This window comes from Callospermophilus lateralis, chromosome 6, assembly GCF_048772815.1.
Source record: "Callospermophilus lateralis isolate mCalLat2 chromosome 6, mCalLat2.hap1, whole genome shotgun sequence".
In the NCBI taxonomy this organism is placed as follows: domain Eukaryota; kingdom Metazoa; phylum Chordata; class Mammalia; order Rodentia; family Sciuridae; genus Callospermophilus; species Callospermophilus lateralis.
The window spans coordinates 30,338,762-30,360,705 of NC_135310.1; the positions used below are offsets into that span (position 1 = coordinate 30,338,762).

Consider the following 21,944-nt stretch of genomic DNA (forward strand, 5'->3'; position numbering starts at 1 on the left):
GACAAATACCTGAGAAAAACAACTTAGAAGAAGAAAGATTTATCTTGGCTCAAGGTTTTAGAGGTTTTAGTCCAGGGTCAGCCAGCTCCATTTCTTAGGACCCGAGGTGAGGCTGACATGGTGCAAAGTATCAGGGAAGAAAGCTGCTCAGCTCATGGCATTAAGAAGCAGAGAGAGAAAGAGGGGAGGGAGGAAAGGGCCAGGGATAAGAATGCTCTTCTAGGGCATGCCCTCAGTGACCTGCTTCTGGCCATGCCCTACCCCCAGTCGGCCATTCAGCCATCAGTGGATTAATCCACTGATGAGGTCAGAGCCTTTTAGATCCAATCACTTCTCAAAAGCCCCACCTCTGTACCCTGCTGTATTGGGGATCAAGTCTTCAACACATGAAAGGTATTCTACATCGATACTGTATTTGGAAGGTATTCTACATCGATACTGTAACTGTCACATGTCCCATTCTAGTCCTCAGCCCTTTGCTTTTGTCTTTTTAAATGTTTTTTTTTTTTTCTCTCTCTCTCTCTCTTAGATGTCTCTCCTATTTCCTTCGATTCAGCCACATCAATTAATTCACAGGTTGTGTTTTGGCTTGAAACTCCTTTATGGTCCCATCATACATTTCCAAGTCCCTTTTGGACATTTTCACATTAAACACCATCCTCTTAATGCCTTAAGTTCCATCCTCTCTAAAGTGAACATTTGGCCCTGTCCCTCTGCAAATCAGATCTCAACCTTTTGGTATTCTTGTAGTTTACCTGGCAGTCAGACTCTGGTTGGGATTTATTACCTGATATACTGCAAGTTCCTCAAAGGGCATTGTTCATAAAAAAGTCAGAATGGCCTTGCTTTCTGAATTCTTGCTTTCTGGTCACATAGCCACTCTTTTTAGGTAGCCCCATTTAGAGTTGTTCTTGATTCCTTCCTTCTCTGCATGTATAACCAGTTACTGGATCTGGTGGATTCTTCATGGTTAGATATGTGTGCCTGTTTTCCATCGCCGCTGCTGCCAATCTGGTCATGCTACATAGCTTCCTGCCTAATTTCCTTAAATCTTGTTGTTCTTTCTCTCACTCCATCCTGTTATCTGCCTATACTATCAAAATGCACAGCTCTGGTTGTGTTTTCTTTCCTACTCTGGATCCTTCAATGATTCTCTGTTGCCCAGAATAGATTTTGGTCCTTAGCTCTGCCTTCAGTTCCCTTTCCTGAGCCCTGAGCTCCAGTCAGATTTGCTTCCTCAGGACCATCCAGTCCAATCCCCTTTGTCTTCTTCCCAGCAGGGCTTCCATTGGCACGAATATACCCTCTCTTGGCATCATCTGGGAACTGGTTCAAGGTTAGCGAGCTCAGGTCACAGTGAGTCCGGGGAGAGTGGCACCTCTGAAGTTGGGGAGAGGCAGCATCTGAAGGAGCCAGGCCCTTGCAGACTACAGTGCAGCACCCCATTTACATCCTAGGGCACCTGATGGCTCCATGCATCTGAGGGAAGCCGTCTTGTAGGGTGTTAAAGATCACTTTGACGGCTTGGTAAAGAAGAGAATGGGGGCAGGAGTAGAAGCAGGGAGACCAATTAAAACCATTCGCAGACTCAGGCCAAGTATGCTGGTGCTTGGACTTTCAGTGCTGCAGGAGAAGAGCGGGGTGTATAGACAAATATCAGATCCATTTGGAGGCAAAACAGATAGGACTTTGACAGGGAATGGTGGGGGGAAGGAAAGGAAGCATCAAGGATCACTCATAGTTCTTTAGGCTGCTTTAAGCTACTGTTTTTCCTAAGCATATGTCATAGTGCCTTGGTCATGCAAGTTGGTGAATAAATAAATATTTAATGATTGCTAGAAACTGTTCTATAGTTTTTTGGTATCATCAGTGAGTCCTAATTGCATTGAACTAAGCAATTAAAGAAATGGGGAAATTTCCATTTTCATAGGTCATGAATAAGAAATGAAGTTTTCCTCTTTCCTTTCACATTTAAAATTATTTAAAATGAGTCACTGAAGTAGGACCTGGATTTCCCTCCATGTGGTGTCCCCAGGCAAGCTCCCCAGCACCTGCTGCCTCCTCTCTCCACAGATGTGCACTGGGAACTACACCTTTGTCCCCTACATGGTCACTCCGCATAACAAGGTCTACTGCTGTGACAGCAGCTTCATGAAGGGCTTGACAGAGCTCATGCAACCCAACTTTGAGCTGCTTTTGGGACCTATCTGCTTACCTCTTGTGGATCGTTTCATTCAGCTTTTGAAGGTGGCACAAGCAAGTTCCAGGTAATGTTTAATACTGCCATGTGGTGATGGTCATGAAGTGTTGCTCTACTTCACTTACTTGAGCATGTTTTCAGATATTTCTTAGGTGTCAATTACACAGCTAAGAACCAGGAAAAAAAATGCTCAATATCCTCTAAATATATAAAAGAGACACCATATAGTCACATGTTGCATTATTTCACTTTATACAACAACTTGACAGCATCACCCCCCCCTCCCAAATCTCTTAGTTGCTTTATAGTAATGCTAAAAAGTATACATATATCAAATATAGAAACATCAGAATTAAATGTTCAGGAACTTTCATGTAAGGGTCAGATCTCTGAAAAAAGTTGATGAAAGTATGTTTCAGTAAATAATCATTTATGTTAACGAATGATGATATTGAATCAGAAAGTAAAGGTTATATTATGTTCAAATCATAGGCATATATAATTTATTTAGGGCAATTTCTGCTCAAAATAGTAACTTGAAAAGTTTTGGCATCTTAAGTGGTACATTTCAAGAAAATTCATTAACGTGGAATATTTTTGTCTTCAAGTTTTTCTGAAACAAGGAAGAGTATTAAATACATGGACTCCCAAATTTCTTAATAATAATGCCAAATGAGAAGTTCTTTCTGTGCATCTTAGTAAATTGAAAACCACTCATGTGAAAATGTGATTCATTTCCATATAAAGTTGTAAGTTTTAGTTTTCACTGAAAATCCTTGCTAATATGCTTTTTTTTTTTTTTTTTTTCCCTATCAGCCAGTATTTCCGGGAATCTATACTCAATGATATCAGGAAAGCTCGGAATTTGTACACTGGTAAAGAATTGGCAGCCGAATTGGCAAGAATTCGGCAACGAGTAGACAATATTGAAGTCTTAACGGCAGATATTGTCATTAATCTGTTACTTTCCTACAGAGATATCCAGGTGAGAAGATGCTTAAAGTAAAATCTTTGTCACGTAGCATATTGGAGGAGTAAGAGACTGTTACCGTGACATTTTAGTTAGCTAATTTCATGTTGCTACATCTAACTTTTTATTGACCTTCCTTTCCATCCTGTGGTTTTATGATGAATGAAAAAGACTCATGTATTAATCAGTGACTGTGAAATACTTTACATAGTAAAGATTCAACTTTTCTTCAAAAACAGCAAAAAGAAGAATCTGTTCACGTAGCTAACCTGGAATGGTCTGTTCTACTCCGTTAGCTTTAGACATTGCTGTCAATCAATAAATGAAAGCTTTGTTTGGCAAGTAGCAGAAATTCTTAGTGCTTTGTGGGCATCTCTTTTACTTCTTGAAATTGTTTTATTTGAAATTGATAGTACTCAATCTAGCCATCCAGAAGCAAGAAATATGCAATTAACTAGTTATGTAAAGAACTTAAATATAGGTAAAGCATACTAACATGCTATATTATTTTGATTGACATGTCTTAGAATTTTAAAAATATGATAGATTGAATAAAATCCTGAGTTGAGGATTTTCCGTTTCTATGAATAGTAAAATTTAAGTTCTTCTGATTTTTTTATTCCCACATCCAGCCTTACATATCTGTGTAAAGCTTTACAGGAACTCACATGAGAACTGTGGCACTTAGGAGGCCAATGACAGAACAGCTTAACTCATGTGAAATGGAACCATTTTGTTACTTACACCAGAAGTTCAGACAGTTGTTCCATGCCCTTGAAATTTTTATTTTCCTGATGGAACAGTGCATACCAGGAATGCGACTCTGGAGAATGAATCCCCCACCCCGTGTTTACACAGTACAGCATTATTCTCCTGGGTGGTGTTTATTGTGTTCCTTTGATTTTTGTCAAACACGGTAGCTGTATTTCTAATGTGTTTATCTATAAAATTCAAACTTTTTTGAAAAAAAAATAATAGTTTCTTCTAAGTTCTTCAGAGTTCTCTATGAATTCTGATTTCTTATTGAGATGACATAAAACATTTGGTTGTCAGAACTTTCCCCTAATGGTTTAATACTATGCTTTTCTCCTCTTATTTGAAAGGACTATGATTCCATTGTGAAGCTGGTAGAGACTTTAGAAAAACTGCCAACCTTTGATTTGGCCTCTCATCACCATGTCAAGTTTCATTATGCATTTGCACTGAATAGGTAAGAAGAAAAAATTCCTTTCCATAATATACTCTCATATTATTCCTTAACTTGCAGTTTCTTTACAGGGTACTTGTGGCATTGCAGTAACACCCTTTTAGAATGTAATATTAATATATCTACCTGCACCACATAAAATATAGGAAGCATGCATCTGGTTTCTTTATGATTATTGGCAGTAGAGGGTCCCGCACTACTTGTTTATTTAAATTCATACAATTCTTCTTCTTCTCAAAGTTTATATTTGCTATTTACACTTCTTTAGAATTTTTAAAGTTACATAAATATGATACTTAGGTGAGGCACTCTGTTGTTTGGGGAATAATGACAGGAAAAGAAATTATGTGCATGTTCAATATAGATGCAGTTTTATTTTTTTTTAACAAATATTTTCTATGGTGCTATATCCAAGAATGTGGAATCTGCAGGTATCTAGGGTTGACATTACATTTAACACCAGATAGTTATTCACACAAATATTAACTAAAGCAGAGTAAGGATTGTAAAAATATTCCTAATCAGGGAATATTTTTACCAGAACTGCTCTGATCACACCTAATTATAATCAAAACTCTGTTGGTCACATTTGAGATTAGGATTAGACTGGAATTGTCACCTCCAGCCCTGCTTCTGCTTTCTGTCTGCATTGTGGCTCATCTCAGTGCCACTTCCTACTTTGAGCCACCCTGGAGGGCCCTCTGCGCTCTGGGTATGCATGGGGATAGAGCACTGTGCTGTCCCAAACTGTTAGTTGTATTGCTGTTTTCTTCCATGGTGAGAGAATTGACAACATATATGTGTAATTACCACAAATGAAGAGAACAATGAGAAGAAAGGGAGCGGGTATCACATTAATGTAGCACTTGCCATATGTCATGTAAGCCTTGACTGTCCTTATTTCAGAAGAGGCATCTGCAGGTTGAAAAGGTTGAGTAATTGTCCCTGAGGCTTGCAGTGTGCATGTCGTCAAAGCCACATCATCCTGGTGCTGGGTATGTGCCCATCATTACTGACTCTACTGCTTCTCTCTAGAAGAAAAAGTCAGCATGCTGCTCAATCTGAGATTGTGTCTTTCCTTCTTGATCCACACAAACTGCAGAACTCACTAACTTTAACAGTAAATATATAATAAAAGCCCATTTTATCTTCCCATTTATTAACATCTTCTTTAGATTTGACAGACATAGAAGAGACCTCCAGAGATTACCTGCTCCAACTGGTTTTCAAATAAATCCCTTTTTGAAAGGTAGAATGGAAGGTTACATTATGAAATGAAAATCCCTAAATGCCACTTGTAATTTTACTTTATGTGTGTTTGCTTTCTGTATGTATATTTCCTAAAATAGATATAATGAAATGATGAGCATACAACTTAAGATGTTTCATACAAGGGTAAAAGGGAATTTCATGGATTACAAGTAGTGGTTGAGAGTAGATATGATAACTTCTTTTGCTTTTTGGTGTTGGGGATCCCACTCAGGGCCATCTGCTTGCTATATAAGTACTCTACCACTGAGTGTACATCCCCAGCCATAACATTTTTAAAATAATAGCTTTATTGAAATATAATTCATACCATACAATTGGATGGATAAATTTATTCACTTAAAGTGTATAACTCAATGGTTTTTTTCCTAAAAATATATTTCCAGAGTGTGAGTATGTGACCATCAATTTAATACATTTTAGAACATTTTTATCATACCCAAAAGACTCCCCTATCAATGAGCAGTCATCTCCACCAACACTCTAACCCTTGGCAACAACTAATTCACCTTGTGTTTTTATGGATTTGCCAACTTTTGACATTTCATATAACTGGAATCATATAGTATATGGTCTTTGTGACTGATTTTGCCACTTAGCATACTATTTTTAAGATCCAAGAAATGAAAACTCTTAGAGAACATTTTCTGGTTTTGTGAATTACCTACATATGTTGTTTTAAAAAATGAGCAATATAGTAGACCTTCCTTAGATAGTCAGTTGTTCACATATAGAAATCAGGCAACTTATGGATTAAAGTTAGTTTTTGGTATTGTCTGTGAATTAGTTTGTTTAAGGTTTTGTAGCAAAAGCCACTGAAATGTAAGGCCAAGGGTTTGTCCTTATTTAGAATAATAGACTACCCCACTCAAGGCCACAGACTATACTCCTAATCTCATTCCACAGACCTAAAGCTGTATATAGGCTGCAAGGAAGTTGGAAGGACTAAAGATGGGTAGTACAAATCCATCACCAAGAGCTGAAGAGCAACCAGAAGAGATACTCGCTCAACCCTCTAAAGATACAATAGGATAAAAAAGGCTTGGGACAGAAATCTATAGAGGACTCTCAAAAATCTTTTGTTGTTTTATCCTGCCAGAGTTCACTAATATGAATCAATTGATACATTCAATAAAGTTTTAAAAAGAATTGGCCTATATTGGTTTTGCAATCTATATTGAAACAACAATGTTGTCTATCTTAGGAGAAATCTCCCTGGAGATAGAGCAAAAGCTCTTGATATCATGATTCCCATGGTGCAAAGTGAAGGACAAGTTGCTTCAGATATGTATTGCCTAGTTGGTCGAATCTACAAAGATATGTTTTTAGACTCTAATTTCACCGACACTGAAAGTAGAGACCATGGAGCTTCTTGGTAAGTATCTAGAATATAATAAGCAAGCTACTTACTTGGTAAGACCATGGTATACAAAACTGTGCATAAATGAAAGTATTAACATATTATTATTAACAAATAGTTTGTGTATTATGAGCTAAATCTTATATTTTATAACTTTAATATACAATTTGATAACATTCATTTGTCATGGCACACTAAATTGGGATAAATTAGATGAAAAGATAAATTAAGAATATGATTTTTAAAGACGTTTGAAATATATAATGTAATTTTTTTTTAAAAAAAATTTATAAAAAGACATTAAAGAAGACCTGGAGGAATGGGAAAACATACAAAATTGTGGATAAGAAGTCTTGATATTTCAAAGATGTTAATTCTCCCCTGCAATCCTTTTCATGTAATTTGACAAACTGATTCCAAAGTTTATTTAAAAATAAAGGACCAAGAATAGGCAAAGCAATGTTGGAGAATGTAAGGTGAAGGACTTGCTCTATGAGATAACAAGACTCCTCATAAAGCTATGATAATTAACAAACCACAGAGTATGGCTATAGGCACGAACAAACAAGACATTGGAATTGATAACAATGATAATCTATTTATTATCTGTATCTATATATCTGGATCCCTATTTTAAATCCTGCACAAAACTGAACTGAGTGAATTAATGACCAAAATGTGAAAAAAAGTAATTTAGAAAAAAAATATTTTTAGAATAAAATATACAAACTGTTGGTGACTTTGGAGAATTTTTTTAACAAGATTTAAAAAATACCATAAACCATAAAATCAAAGACTAGGGAGAATGGCTGAGTTGAAATGTGTTTCTCCTTAAGGTGCTGGCTTTTGGAATGAGCAGAGTAGGTTTGATTATGTGTTCCTCCTGTGAATGACAGTTGTAATTGTGGAAAAACACTAAAAAAAAAAAAAAACCAGTTAGAATGCAGAGAATAGTGAAACAGCAAAGGTTTGGATCCTTGAATGAAGGATAGCAACTAGGGAAAAATCTACATTTAAATGATTTTTCCCTTGGGGCCCTCCCTGGACTGCAGGACATGGGGCAGATGGAACTCAGGCTGGAAATTAAATCATAGTCTTCTTGGTCTGAGGAGTCTTCGTGAGGCTGCCAGAGTGCCTGGACCCTAATTGAAGATGCCACAGAGGGAGGAGCCCTCTTCAATTCTTGGTCAACCCTGGAGTGTGCCTCTGAGGAGTAACTGCAGAGGAGCTCCAGGGGCAGGGAGCAGCTGGAAAGGCTGCAAAGCTGAACAGAGACTTCAGCACAGGCACTCCCACTGGGTACTCCCACTGGGTACTCCCACCAGGCACTCCCACCATGGGGAGGAGAGAGTTGGGACTCTGAACCTACCAGGTTGTTGTGATTTAAAATTTCTAATGAATCTCTAAAAGGGCCAACTCTTAAGAATAAAAACTGTATCCTAGGATGAAGGGATTGCCCCCAAATTAAGAGCAAGATCAAAACAGAACTATCCTAATAAAATGTGAGACCAAGCTTGAAATTTATTTCTCCATTGTATCTAAACACAGAATCACAAATATCCAAATATATTATATAAATATATTTTTAAAACATAAAAAGATGTTTTTTAGCTAAAACAATGATAAATCATTTTGCACTGTTTAGATTACTCAAGGTTTATAAACTTTTTTATAAATCTGAGAATAACAGTTGGAAAGGATGTTAGAGAAATCCCCTTGTTGGTTGGGGTATGAATTTTTATAATCACTTAAGATTTTGGCATTATTGAGGAAAATGAATGATTTATCCATCCTAGATCCAGCAGATTCATATACCCTAGAGAAACTCTAGAAGTTTCTTTATGTAATCATTTTTTAAAATATGTAAACATTTTGACAAAAAAACTTTTTAAAAAACTTCAACAAAATACACAATTTGCAGGACACATAGAGTACAATTTCTTTTTAAAATTTATTTGAATTAGGTATATATGACAACAGAATGAATTTTGATTCATTGTACATAATTGCAACTCAACTTTACATTTCTATGGTTATACATGATATAGTGTCGCACCATATGTGCAGTCATACATGTACCTAGGGTAATGATGTCCATCTCATTCCACCATCTTTCTTGCCCCATCCCCACTTCCCACCTCTCCCTCCCCTTTGCCCCATCAAAGTTTCTCCATTTTTCTATGCCCCCCCCCCCCGTTTTATGGATCAATATCCACTTATTGGAGAGAACATTTGGCCTTTGGTTTTTTGGGATTGGCTTACTTCACTTAACATGATATCTCCAACTCCATCCATTTTCCTGAAGATGCCATAATTTTATTCTCTTTTAATGCTGAGTAATATTCCATTGTGTGTATATACCACAGTTTCTTTATCCATTCATCTATTGGAGGGCATCTAGGTTGCTTCCACAGTTTAGCTATTGTTAATTGAGCTGCTATAAACATTGATGTGGCTGTGTTACCATAGTAAGCTGCAAGAACACTCATACAGATAATAGTATAAGTATAGATGCCTGTATGGACATCATAGTGGGGATGGAAGAGTAGAAAGAGATCTTGGAGTGGTGCACATGCAACTTTGAGCATATTTAAAACATTTTTTTGTGTGTGGTATTAGGGATCAAACCCAGGGGTACTTTACCACTGAGCTACATTCCAAATACTTTTTAAAAAGTTTTTTTTTGAGACAGGGTCTTGCAAAGTTGTCCGGGCTGGTCTCCAACTTGGAATCCTCCTGACCCAGCCTCCTAAATAGCGGGATTACAAGCATGCGCCACTATGCCCATCTATATATAACTTTATTTCTTAAGCTGAATGATAACTATGTTAGGGTGTTGTTTGTATTGTTCTTTGTTACTTCCTAGTATTCCTAAAATATTCATTGGTTTCACACACACACACACACACACACACACGGAATGTATATATTAAAGACAGTTGATTTAGTTCAGGGGTTCCTCATTTATATCTATAAACATTTTTTAAGTTGTGAAATTGAAATCTTTTAAAATCTCATGTCATTTCAGCAGTTTAGAGGGAAACTAAAGTCAGGTAATGGGTTATAACCAGAGAGGAAAACATGCAGACAGTGATTTCCTAGATTCTTCATAGAAGCTTTGATTTGGACTTTTGAATTTGTACTATACATTTTTTACTACAATGTAAATAATTTTATAGTTTCTCTTAAACAATTGTTTTTCCTGCTGTTACCAAAGAAGACTATAACTTTGCAGCCTTTTTGTTACCGTGGCATTAATACTTACCTTAGCTCTTGAAATGATAGGAGAATTAGAATCTGATAATTTGGGGAGCACTAAGCCCAGTATAAATGCTTTGACATGGTGATAGTAAAAAAAATGTGTTGATAATTCTAAAGGAGCCTGGTTTCATGGTCTGTGAATTCAAAGGAAATATGTCCTAAGAAGTTAGTGTGCATCATGCACAGGAGTAAAATAGAAATGTTTCCTTGTTTGAAAGCAAAACAGTTTAGATGACAGACCAAGGGACATTTTCAAGGTTGTGTAGAGTTCACTTAAGGAGCAGAAGCAGTTTTTGCTGGTTTTGTTCTGGTTTGGTTTTGATTTAACTTTTTCTGGTTCCTTTTTAGCCTAGGAATATCAGCTTTCTCTTTAAAGAGCTTTCTGGTCAAGATCTTCAAGTCAAAAGGAAGCTTGTGCAGATTTTTATGATTTCATTTTAAACTCCTCCATTAATTTTCTGTTAAGAAGAAGGAGGGGGCTGGGGATGTGGCTCAAGTGGTAGCGCGCTCGCCTGGCATGTGTGCGGCCCGGGTTCGATCCTCAGCACCACGTACAAACAAAGATGTTGTGTCCGCCAAGTACTAAAAAAAAAAAAAAAAAAAGTTAAAAAAAAAATTCTCTCTCTCTCTTCCTCTCTTTCTCACTCTTTTTTTTTTGTTTAAAGAAAAAGAAGAAGGAGGGCTATTAGAGTTCAAAGACTTTAGTGGGAAAGGCCTTAGGAGTTGACCTTGTGTGTATCACTTTCTGATTTTTTTTTTTTTTTTAGTAATATAAGAATGGCACTTTCAGAGCTGGGGCTGTAGCTCAGTGGTAGAGTGTTTGCCTAGCATGTGTGAGACACTGGGTTTGATTCTCAGCACCACATATAAATAAATGAATAAAACAAAGGCCCATCAATATCTAAAAAAAATTTTAAAAAAAGAATGGCACTTTTACTATAGAGAACTGTCTATAATCTATCATTATAACCATTATTGTCATTTTATCCATTAGTCCTCCAAGACACTAAGGAGGATTCCCCACTCACATCTCAATTTAAAAGTGGATAATTTTTGGAACTGGTAGCATATAGTTCCAACTACTCAGGAGGCTGAGATGGAAGAATTGCTTGAGCCCAGGAGTTCAAGACCAGCTTGGGCAACATACTGAGACCCTGTCTCAAAACAAACAAAAAGAGTGATTTCTCATGTCTTCACACTTTTAGATGTGTTTCCAGCACCTATTGATTTGATCCATCTCCCACAGTGGTGCAGACACACACTCATTTGTGTTGACACTGTCTCTAACCTCCCTTTTGGTCAGTGCTGAGAAGGGAGCTGTCCTGTCAAGGTACTGACGGGGAGAACACTGCTGAGGCTATCAGGCATCTGGCCAGTTGTACACAGGATTGCACCTGCCCTGAGTCCTGGGTCCAAGGGGATGTTTCAACTGAATTTCTTTGAGTCATAATGTTCTGCATTTTCAACTTGTCCAGCTAGGATAAGGAGAACCTTGGGCTTCTTTCCATACACTGAGTCATTTTTTGTTGGCTTGAGTAAAAAGTGATCCACAGACTATGGAAAGTTAAGGATGAAAGCTTCAACTCAATAGCAAAAGAGCCCCAAGCAATTGTGATGATCGTGGTTCCTCAAGCCCTTTCTTGCAATTCCCTCTTTAATATGGCTAATACATTAAATGTTCCTGCCCCGCAATAGATGGGGGAGACTTCCACACCCTTCTGAGCATAGTATCTGATTCAGGAACTGTGCATGGCACCTTTTTTTATTGCCAGGAAACATGTATTTTCTGAGAGCTTTACTGGGGGATTCAGAGTGTGCAAATAGAAAATAAGGGAAAAAAAATAAAATAAAAAAAATTTCTGGTTTGGATTTTTTTCAGTTTGCTGAATTATGGTATATTGTTAGAACAAACTTTGGTTGTTTAATCTACCCAACACACAGGGTGAGCGATTTGAATTAATCCATCCTGCTGATTTAAGCATTAGCTAAAGAGTAGTGCTCTAATATTTGATGTTTTTATGGTCATTCCTTCTTTTGTTCATTGGATCCCTCAAATTTGGCTGAGATAATGAAATTTTATTATATTTTATATTATACATGGTATATATAAATATTTTATTACATGTTCTTATATATATATATAAATGGTTATATACATTATAACCAATTCCTTAGCTTTTGGGAATTGGTTCCAGGATCCCCTGTGGATGCCATAATTGTCAGATGCTCATGTCCCTTGCATAAAATAGCATAGTATTATTTGCATATAACCTATGAAATCCTCTCATATTCCTTAAATCATCTCTAGTGAACGTATAATACCTGATATAGTATAAATGCTATGTAAATAGTTGTTAAACTGTGATTTTTTAACTATAATGACATGAAAAAACATCTGAACATTTTCAGTGCTGTTCTTTTTCCTCCAGTATTTTCTTTTTCTTTTTCTTTTTTTTTTTAAGAAAGAGTGAGATAGAATGAGAGAGAGGGAGAGAGAGAGAATTTTTTTTTTTAATATTTATTCTTTTAGTATTTGGCGGACACAACATCTTTGTCTGTATGTGGTGCTGAGGATCGAACCCGGGCCGCACGCATGCCAGGCGAGCGCGCCACCACTTGAGCCACATCCCCAGCCCCCTCCAGTATTTTCAATGAAGGTTGAATTCTCCAATGTAGAATGGCTATGAAAGCTGATTGCATATCTTTACATAAGTTTAAACACTTAAATATTTAAATTCCTATAATTAATCCAAATTAAGGTATGAAAAGTGCCTTTTTCATTTTTAGGTTGTTCAACTGTGATTTACATTTAGTCTATTAAAAGTTGTGCCTTTTATCATAAATTTAATATAGTTATTTTGTTATTTTTTTTTTTAGGGTGGGGTACCAGGGATTCATTTCAGGGGCACTTAATCACTGAACCACATCCCCACCCTTTTTTTTTTTTTTTTGTATTTTATTTAGAGGTAGGGACTCACTGAGTTGCTTAGTGCCTTGCTGTAGCTGAGGCTGGCTTTGATTTCAAGATCCTCCTACCTCAGACTCCTGAGTCACTGGGATTGTTGGTGTGTGCCATCACACCCGGCTGTTCAATATGGTTTTAAATAAGAGCAATTACAGCTTGTGCCCCAAGCTGGTTAGAGGCCTTTGAGGCTGAGGTAGGAGAAACAGCAAGATGGAGGGAGGGGAGGGAAGCCCAATGGATAGCCAGCTTCCAAAGCCTGTGATGTAAAGCAGGAGCCCTGATCTACATTCTAAAAGCAAAAGGCCATATGTTTTCTTAACTGACAGACTTTAAAACAGGAGATGATCCATTGAAATATTACACCAACAGGCCTTGGAGGCTATGGAGTTTCTAATTTATTTTTCAACCTAATCTAAAAAGAAATAACCATGAAATGGTTTTGCTGAACTCATATGCAGCATGACTGACTTAGAACATTTTATTATGTGCAGTATTTGTTCATGTAGGTAGAAATAATAGTCAGTCCCTTGAAGCTCAGAGGTTTGTGTGTGTGTCGTTAACTCCAGAGGCTTACAAGAACCTTGTCAAGTAGGCAAAGCTGATGTTTTTTCTTTCCACTGCTCTGTGATTAATAAAATTCCAAATCTAACTTCTTCAGTTGTTTTGACTACATGGTAGGCTCTCTTCCCTAGAGTTTACAGGAATAGCCATTTCTAGAAGTGTCCATACAGTTTTGTTGAAAAGACACAGACTCTTGGGAGATTGACACATGATAACCGTTGCCTTGATACTGGGAAAGAGTGTCATCTTAGGCAAATTTTTAACCTTTGGGAAATCCAGTTTTCTTATTTAAAAACAGTAATACCTGCTTAGATGAGATGGAACACTGTTGACATCCTGCAAGTACCAGAACAGCTAACTTCCATGAGTTTAAACAGTAAAGAACCCGTGGATCTCCTAAAGCATGAAGTCTAGAAGTAGGACTGGCTCCAGCGCCTGGTAAGCAGCAGCATGAAAATATTAGCTCAGTGCCTGTCCCTCACTGTTGCTGTGGTTGCTCTGCCTCCTAGGTGGCTTTTCCTAGGGTTGCCAGGTGGCTGTGGCCATTCCAGGATCAATCTCCAATGTCGAGGAAAAGGGAGGCTCTTTTCCTGCATCTTTATTTTAGGATTAAGAAAACATGCTCACCAAGAGTATCCCAGACATTCCTTCATACATTTAGGATTTCTGCATCAGCCCAGTGTTGCACAGGTCACCAGGAGGAAGGAGCAGGACACTAATCTCTTTGGGAGGGATGAGGGCTCTTTAGTGAGCATTAAATGAAGAAACATGTTAAAATCCTGGAATCTACTAGGCAGTTAGTGTTATATCCTTAGTGTATAATATGTACAAAATATCCTGTATTTCTTTACATATTGTTACATTTATGCTTGTTTGACATGAACATTGGTTATATTAAATTTCCCTTTTCCTAAAATATGCCTAAGAGTACTCTTTATCTTCTTTCTGGATCTGGCTAAATGTTTTAGCCAACAAGGGAGAATGTGTAGGTTGGGTGTAACTTTCACACAGACTGCGTTTGGATTTCATATGCCAAGGCTGTTGCGGGTCACGTGGGATGCGCAGCGCCTGCTTAAAGTCACGTTTGGTTCTGGAGAAGATGATGTTCTCATTCATAAGGGGAGATAGTCATTTTCAGAACTTTGAAAGGGAATTAGGTACCTGTACTGTATAATCATGTCTTTCCCATTATAATGCTGAAAAAGATCCATGGCTGGAAAATTAAAAGCAGTTAAGCAGCATTAATATCTTCATTTTTCCATAGTAACTTGAGAAAGAGCAGAGAGCCTTGCCTTATCAACTAATTTTCTTTGACGTCAGTGATAGTGCTATTCAAACAGTAATGTGTGCCTAATAAAGATTTAGTTTTTACATTATTAATGGTGTTGGCTTTACTTTGGAAGAGTTATGTAACAAACCAATTGACATACAAAGAAAGACTGATGTTTAGTTTCCATTTGCCAGATTAGCCCTCTTTTTTCCCTGCCATGACTTCAAGATAGCCTTTATCAGTATTGTCTCTATTTCCACTACCCTCCTACCTTCCCACCCCCAGCTTGATCTCACCATCATTTCATTGACATTGTTTTTGTTTAGTTCTTTATTGTGTATATCAGATGAGTTTCCAGGTTTGGGTTGATTTTTTATTTTTAGAACACAAAGCCTGAAGAGTTCTTTGTAGCTCAGCACGATGCCCGACTTGCTGGTGCTCAGATGTGTTCAGATGTCGATGGTTCCTAAGGGTCCAGGAGTTCTAGGATGACCTAGAGCTTTGGTAAAATGCAGTGTTTCCACAGTTGCTTTGTAAACAAGTGTTTTGGGACAAAGGCCTCAAGCTTTGATTATGATTAATGCCACTCTCAGCAGATGGCAGATTCAGTGAAGACATGTTATATAGCATGACCAAGTCCAAGTCCAAGAATGATAATGTGTGATATGTCACCATGGAGGTACTAATTGTGGCTAGTGAATATTGAGCACCTAAGGAGAGCAACCAAGGCTTGCTCTATGCAGTTATGTTATCCAGGGAATGAGTAGAAAAACAGATGTTTGCCAGGTGTTATACTGAAAAGGAAGAAGAATATGCTAGAAGAGGAGGAATTTCACTCAGTGACCCACAGTGATTATTGCCAAATCTGGCTGAACATCAAAATGGCTAGGGAGGTTTTCAACAATTGGAAATTCTTTGCCCATGAAGATTCTTCTTTATCAGATCCATTTTTTTGAGTAGATTAATCATGATTGATATGTATGATTGTTCTTCTTTTGTTAAATAGTGGATTTTCCCCACATTTTCCTGTTACTCCCTCCCTTTATCTTAAATTTTTACTCTTCTTCATATCTTCAAAGATTAGGTCTAAACCCCTAACCCAACTCTTCCTCCCCTTCTTAGCTCTCCCAAGTGTGTCTCTTCTCATCTTTCCAACCTTCTGAATATGGCTTTGCATTTTAATTTGAAACAATTGGGGCAGTTATTGGAAGGGTATGTGTAGACTGGTCATAAATATATGAAAACTATTCACTTAAGGGGTTTTAAATAAGGACAAGTTAAAATCCTGAACTTTTTGTTTTTGTTATTATTTCAAAAGAGATGAGAATGTTTTGTCTTGGGCCCAGTGTAAAAGTCACTTTTCTACACTGATGTTCAGAATATAAATTGTCCAGATCTTTCTGGATAGCAATTTGGCATTATGCATCAAGAGTTTTGGAATGATTCATGTTCTTTGATCAGTTGTGTCATTTTTTAAACTATCCTTAAAGAAATAACTGATATGGGAACAAGGTTATGTTTGTAACATTCACTACATTAAATTTTATGGTAACAAAAAATTAGAGGAAACCTAAATGTTTAACAGAAGGGAAATTGTTAAACAATGGGTAACATCTCCTTAAGACAGAATATAATTCATTCAAAACTGTAGGGTTGGTTTTTTGGATTTTTATTTTGTTTTGATGGTGGTAGTAAAAATATACATAACTTACAATTTGCCATCGTAACCCTTTGTAAAAAAATATTTTTTCATTGTCAATGGACCTGTATTTATTTATTCTACATTCTGTCTCTGAGTTTGACTCTTGCAGGTACCTCATTTAAGTGATGCTTGTTTTGTGATTTCTTATTTCACTTAGCATAGTATTTTCAAAGTTCATGTTTATTGTAGTTTATGTCAGCATTTCATTCCTTTTAAAGGCTGAATAATATTTCATCATATGCACATACCACATTTTGTGTATCCATTCATTCATCAGCAGGAGTGTGTGTTGTTCCCAACTCTTTTATACTGAAAGTACTACTGCTGTCAATACTCCTTGTACAGATATCTCTTTCAGATCCTGCTTTCATTTATTTGTGGCATATGCCCAGAAGAAATTTAAGACTTTGAAAAATGTTTCAGAGTAACAAATTAAAGAACATTGCAAAACTAGCACAATTCTTTTTGTAGGAAGAATTTATGGGCACAGTAAAAGGAATGGAAGAAGAATTTGGGGTTTTTAAATTTTCTTTCTGATTTTTCTATTATAATCATCTTCCTTCTCCAGATCAGGTCGGCCAGATGATTTGGTACTCGTTTTCTGCACATGCTGTCCTGCTTTTCCTCTTAGTTATTTTATGAGTGATAATTTCCCAGTTATCCCTAGAGCTGTGAAGCACCATGAAATTCTAATTTAATTATTTGTTTCTCACTGAAAGAATCACAGCTGTTATATCACAAATGAGCAAAAATGACAGCTAAAAAGAAAGAACTTGAGTTCAGTATCTTGAGTTCAGATGGTCTTTAGCTAGAAATAATCAATTCAAGAATATTTCTTTTATATCTGAGCCCAGATGCAAAAAAGTGAGCTAAGTCTTTATTCTGAACACTTCTTTACTCCCCTTCACTACCAAGGACTTATTGCTTTTAATGCTCAACAATCAGGTGAGAAAGTGCAATGATACAGTAGCTTTTGAACAAAAATCTATTACCTGGAAAGCTTCATTCATTTAAAATATAATAATAAATCACATTTAATACAAGAAGTATTACACTTCAAATGTAATAATGAATCAAAGAATGAAATTTTTTTTCTCCCTTTCAACAAATATTTTGTACAGAAGTAGAAAAAAATCAGGAGTGAAGCTGGTCATGGTGGCATATGCCTATAATCCTAGTGGCTCAGAGGCTGAGCTAAGGCAGGAGAATTGCAAATTCAAAGCCAGCCTCAGCAACTTAAAACCCTAAGCAACTTAGTGAGACCCTGTCTCAAAATTATAAAGGGCTGGAGGTATAGCTCAGTGGTTAAGTGCCCCTGGGTTAAATTCCCTAGGACCCCCTTCCCCTAAAAAAAATAAGGAGTGGAATTAACTTTAACTTCAACTATTCTCTTAAAATGTGAATGTCAGGTTCCTTTCCTAAGATTTATTTCTTTAGTGAAGTTTTCTCTAATTTAACATTATTGATGTCTAATAATTTTATTTCTCTATATTTATAGATAGTTTTATACTGTTAACTATTTATAGATTTCCATATGTACAGACTTATATGTTGTTCATGTTAATTTATCTTCTTGCTAAGTTATATTATAAAAATCCCCCCCTCACCATACTGGGGATTAACCCCAGGGGAGCGTTATTTATTTATTTATATTTTGAAACTGGTTCTAAGCTACCAAGGCTGGTCTTAAATTTGTGGTCCCCTACCTCAGCCTCCCAAGTAGCTGGAATTACAGGCATGAGCCACCACAGCCATCTAAATTAGGAAATTTTAAAAAAATGTTTTTTAAATTTGTTCTAATTAGTGGTACATGACAGTAGAATGCATTGTGACACATTGTACACAAATGGAACATAACTTCTCATTCCTCTGGCTGTACATGGTGCCCAGTCACACCAGTAGTGTAATCATACATGTATGTAATAATGTCTGGTTCTACCATCCTTCCCATTCCCACAGCCCCTCCCCTTCCAACACTCCCCTCTGCACAATCCAAAGTTCCTTCATTCCCCGCCTCCCCAATATGGATCAGAATCTGCTTATCAGAGAAAATATCTGGCCTTTGTTTTTGTTTTTTTTTTGGGGGGGGGGATTGGCTTTTTTCACTTAGGATGGTATTCTCCAGTTCCATCCATTTACCTGCAAATGCCATAATTTCATGCTTTAGGCTGAGTCACATTCCATTGTGTATATGTACCACATTTTCTTTATCCATTCATCTGTTGAAGGGTATCTAGATTCGTTCAATAGTTTAACTATTGTGAATTGATCTGCTATAAACATTGATGTGGCTGCGTCACTGCAGTAAACTGATTCTAAGTCCTTTGGGTATAAACCAAGGAGTGGGATAGTTGGATTAAATGTTGATTCTGTTCCAGGTTTTCTGAGGAATCTCCATACTGCTTTGAGGGTGGTTGCACTAATTTGCAGTCCCACCAGTAATGTATGGGTGTGCCTTTTCCCCCATATCCTCACCAACACTTATTATTGCTTATATTCTTGATAATTGCCATTTTGACTGGAATGAGATGAAATATTTTTAGAGTAGCTTTGATTTGCATTTCTCTAATTGCTAGAAATGATGAACATTTTTTCATGTTTGTTGATCGATTGTGTTTGTTCTTCTGTGAATTGTCTATTCAGTTCCTTAACCCATTTATTGTTTGAGTTATTTGTTTTTGGGGGGTTAAGTTTTTTGAGTTCTTTATATATCCTAGAGATTAGTGTTGTATCTCAGGTGCATGTGGTAAAGATTTTCTCCCATTCTTTAGGCTGTCTCTATGTTATTGATTGTTTCCTTTGCTGAAAAGCTTTTTAGTTTGAGTCCATCAAATTAAAAATTATTGATTCTTAATTTTACTTCTTGTGCTTTAGGAGTCTTGTTAAGGAATTCGGATTTAATGCAATTTCTATTAAAATTCCAATGACATTCTTTATAGAACTAGAAAAATCAATCATGAAATTTATCTGGAAAAATAAGACACCCAGAATAGCCAAAGCAATCCTTAGCAAGAAGAGTGAAGCAGGAGCCATCACAATACCAAGCCTTAAACTACACTACAGAGCTATAGCAACAAAAACAGAATGGTATTGGCACCAAAACAGACATGTAGATCTATGGTATAAAATAGAAGACACAGAGACAAACCCACATAAATATGGTTATCTCATACTAGACAAAGGCACCCAAAATGTACATTGGAGAAAAGACAGCCTGTTCAACAAGTGGTGCTGGGAAAACTGGAAATCGACATGTAGCAAAATGAAATTAAACCTCTATCTATCACCCTACACAAAAATCAACTAAAAAGTGGATCAAAGATTTATGCACTAGAACTGTTAGTATTTTTTAATAGTGTGGGTCTGTTGGCAGCTGATTCTCCTAGTTTTTGCCTGTCGGTAAACATCTTATACCCTTATTTTCTTTCATTCTGCTAAAGATGTCATTTCATTGCCTTCTAACTTCCATAGTTTGCATTGCCAAGTCAACTAGTAATTTTATTGCTCCTTGGAAGGCAAAATATATTTTTCTTTCTGGTCAATTCTAGTTTATTCTCTTAAGTTGGGTATGGTGGCACACTGTTATCCCAGCTACTCAGCAGGCTGAGGTGGGAGGATGACTTGAGGACACAATTTCCAGAACAGCCTGGGCAACATAGTGAGACCCTGTGTCTCAAAATTTTTTTTCTTTGTGTTTTCAGTGTTAGCATTAGAATGTGAATTTTTTTATCTTATCTGCTTTTATCTTATCTGCTTGAGTTTTGTTGAACCTTTTGAATCTGGGGGTTGATGTTTTTATCAGTTTGAGAATATTTTATCTCTATCTTCAAATACTTCTTGTGGCACAGATTCTTCCTTCTCTTTTCTTCTAGGATACAGGAATTCATATGTTAGACTATTTAACGAGGTCCCATATGTCCCCTAGGCTCTGTTGTGGGTTGTTTCTCTCTCTGCTTCAGTTTTAATATTTCTATTAACATGTTTTTCAGTTTACCCAAAGTATCTTCTCTTCTGTTTAGTCTGCTGTTAAACCCATACAGTAAGTTTTATTTTCAGGTATTATTTTAGTCAGATTTTCCGCTGCTATGACTAAAAGACACAATGAGAACAATTTTGGAGTAGGAAAAGTTTATTTGGAGGCTCATGGTTATAGAGGTCTCAGTCCATAGACAGCCAGCTCCATTCCTTGGGGCTTGAGGTGTGACGGAACATCATGGTGGAAGAGTATGGTGGAGGAGAGCAGGTCAAGAAGCAGAGAAACCAGTAAGCAGAGAGAGCTCTGCTCATCTAGGGGGAAAAAATGTGTATATATATATCCAGTGACCCACCTCTTGTAGCCATACCCCACCTGCCTTCAGTTAACAACCCCTACCAGAAGATTAACACACTGATTGGGTTAAGGCTCTCATAACCTAATCATTTCTCCTCTAAGCCTTCAAACATTGTTTTACACATAAGCTTTTGGGGGACACCTCACATCCAAACCACAACAGGCATAATATATTTTAGTTCTAGATTATTTGATTTTTTTTTAACAATTCCAACTTCATTTAAGTTGCTTCTTTTTTCATCCATTTTGTTTATCTCTTTCTCCATTTTTTTTTTTACCATATTTCTTTTTTGGGGAAGGGGGTTACTGGGGATGGAACCCAATAGTGCATTACCTCTGCGTTACATCCCCAGCCCTTTTTATTTTGAGACAGGGTCTTGCTTATTTGCTGCGGCTGGCCTCAAACTTGCTGTCTTCTTGTCTCAGCCTCCCAAGTGACTGAGATTACAGGTGTGTGCCACCACACCCCACTTTCCTCACCATATTTCTAATCATTCTTTTAAAGTTCTTCTCTCCAAACCCGACATCTAAATTGTCGAGCTGTCACCTTTTCCCACCTGTGTTGCTCTTGTTCATGGGTCACATCTCCCCGGCTCTTTGCACATCTCCTAATTCTTTATTGTGTACCAGACATTTTGTATTTCAGAATTATTGAGACTGAAGATGATTTTATTTTCTCTCACAGAGGCCGTCCTTTCCTCTGATAACCAGATAGGCTAAGAAGTGGTTTACCTCAACACACGCAGTTTGGTTTGAGTCTGGGTTTCAATTTTAGTTGACTCAGTCTATCTCAGTTTTGTACCTGTTTCTTGGTTGTGACCCTCTTTGGCTTTTGGTTGAGAGTTCAGT

At 37.0% G+C, this 21,944-nt stretch overlaps 1 protein-coding gene across 3 annotated transcripts in view; it reads left to right on the plus strand.

Moving 5' to 3' along the window:
* Positions 1 to 21,944, plus strand: part of Map3k5 (mitogen-activated protein kinase kinase kinase 5) — a 201,750-nt gene that overhangs the window by 77,178 nt on the left and 102,628 nt on the right. For all 3 annotated transcript variants that reach the window (XM_076858216.2, XM_076858214.2, XM_076858215.2), the window contains 4 exons: positions 2,074 to 2,267; positions 3,017 to 3,185; positions 4,274 to 4,380; positions 6,851 to 7,021. In XM_076858216.2, coding sequence (XP_076714331.1) covers positions 2,074 to 2,267; positions 3,017 to 3,185; positions 4,274 to 4,380; positions 6,851 to 7,021 — 641 coding nt within the window. The remainder of the gene's footprint in view (positions 1 to 2,073; positions 2,268 to 3,016; positions 3,186 to 4,273; positions 4,381 to 6,850; positions 7,022 to 21,944) is intronic.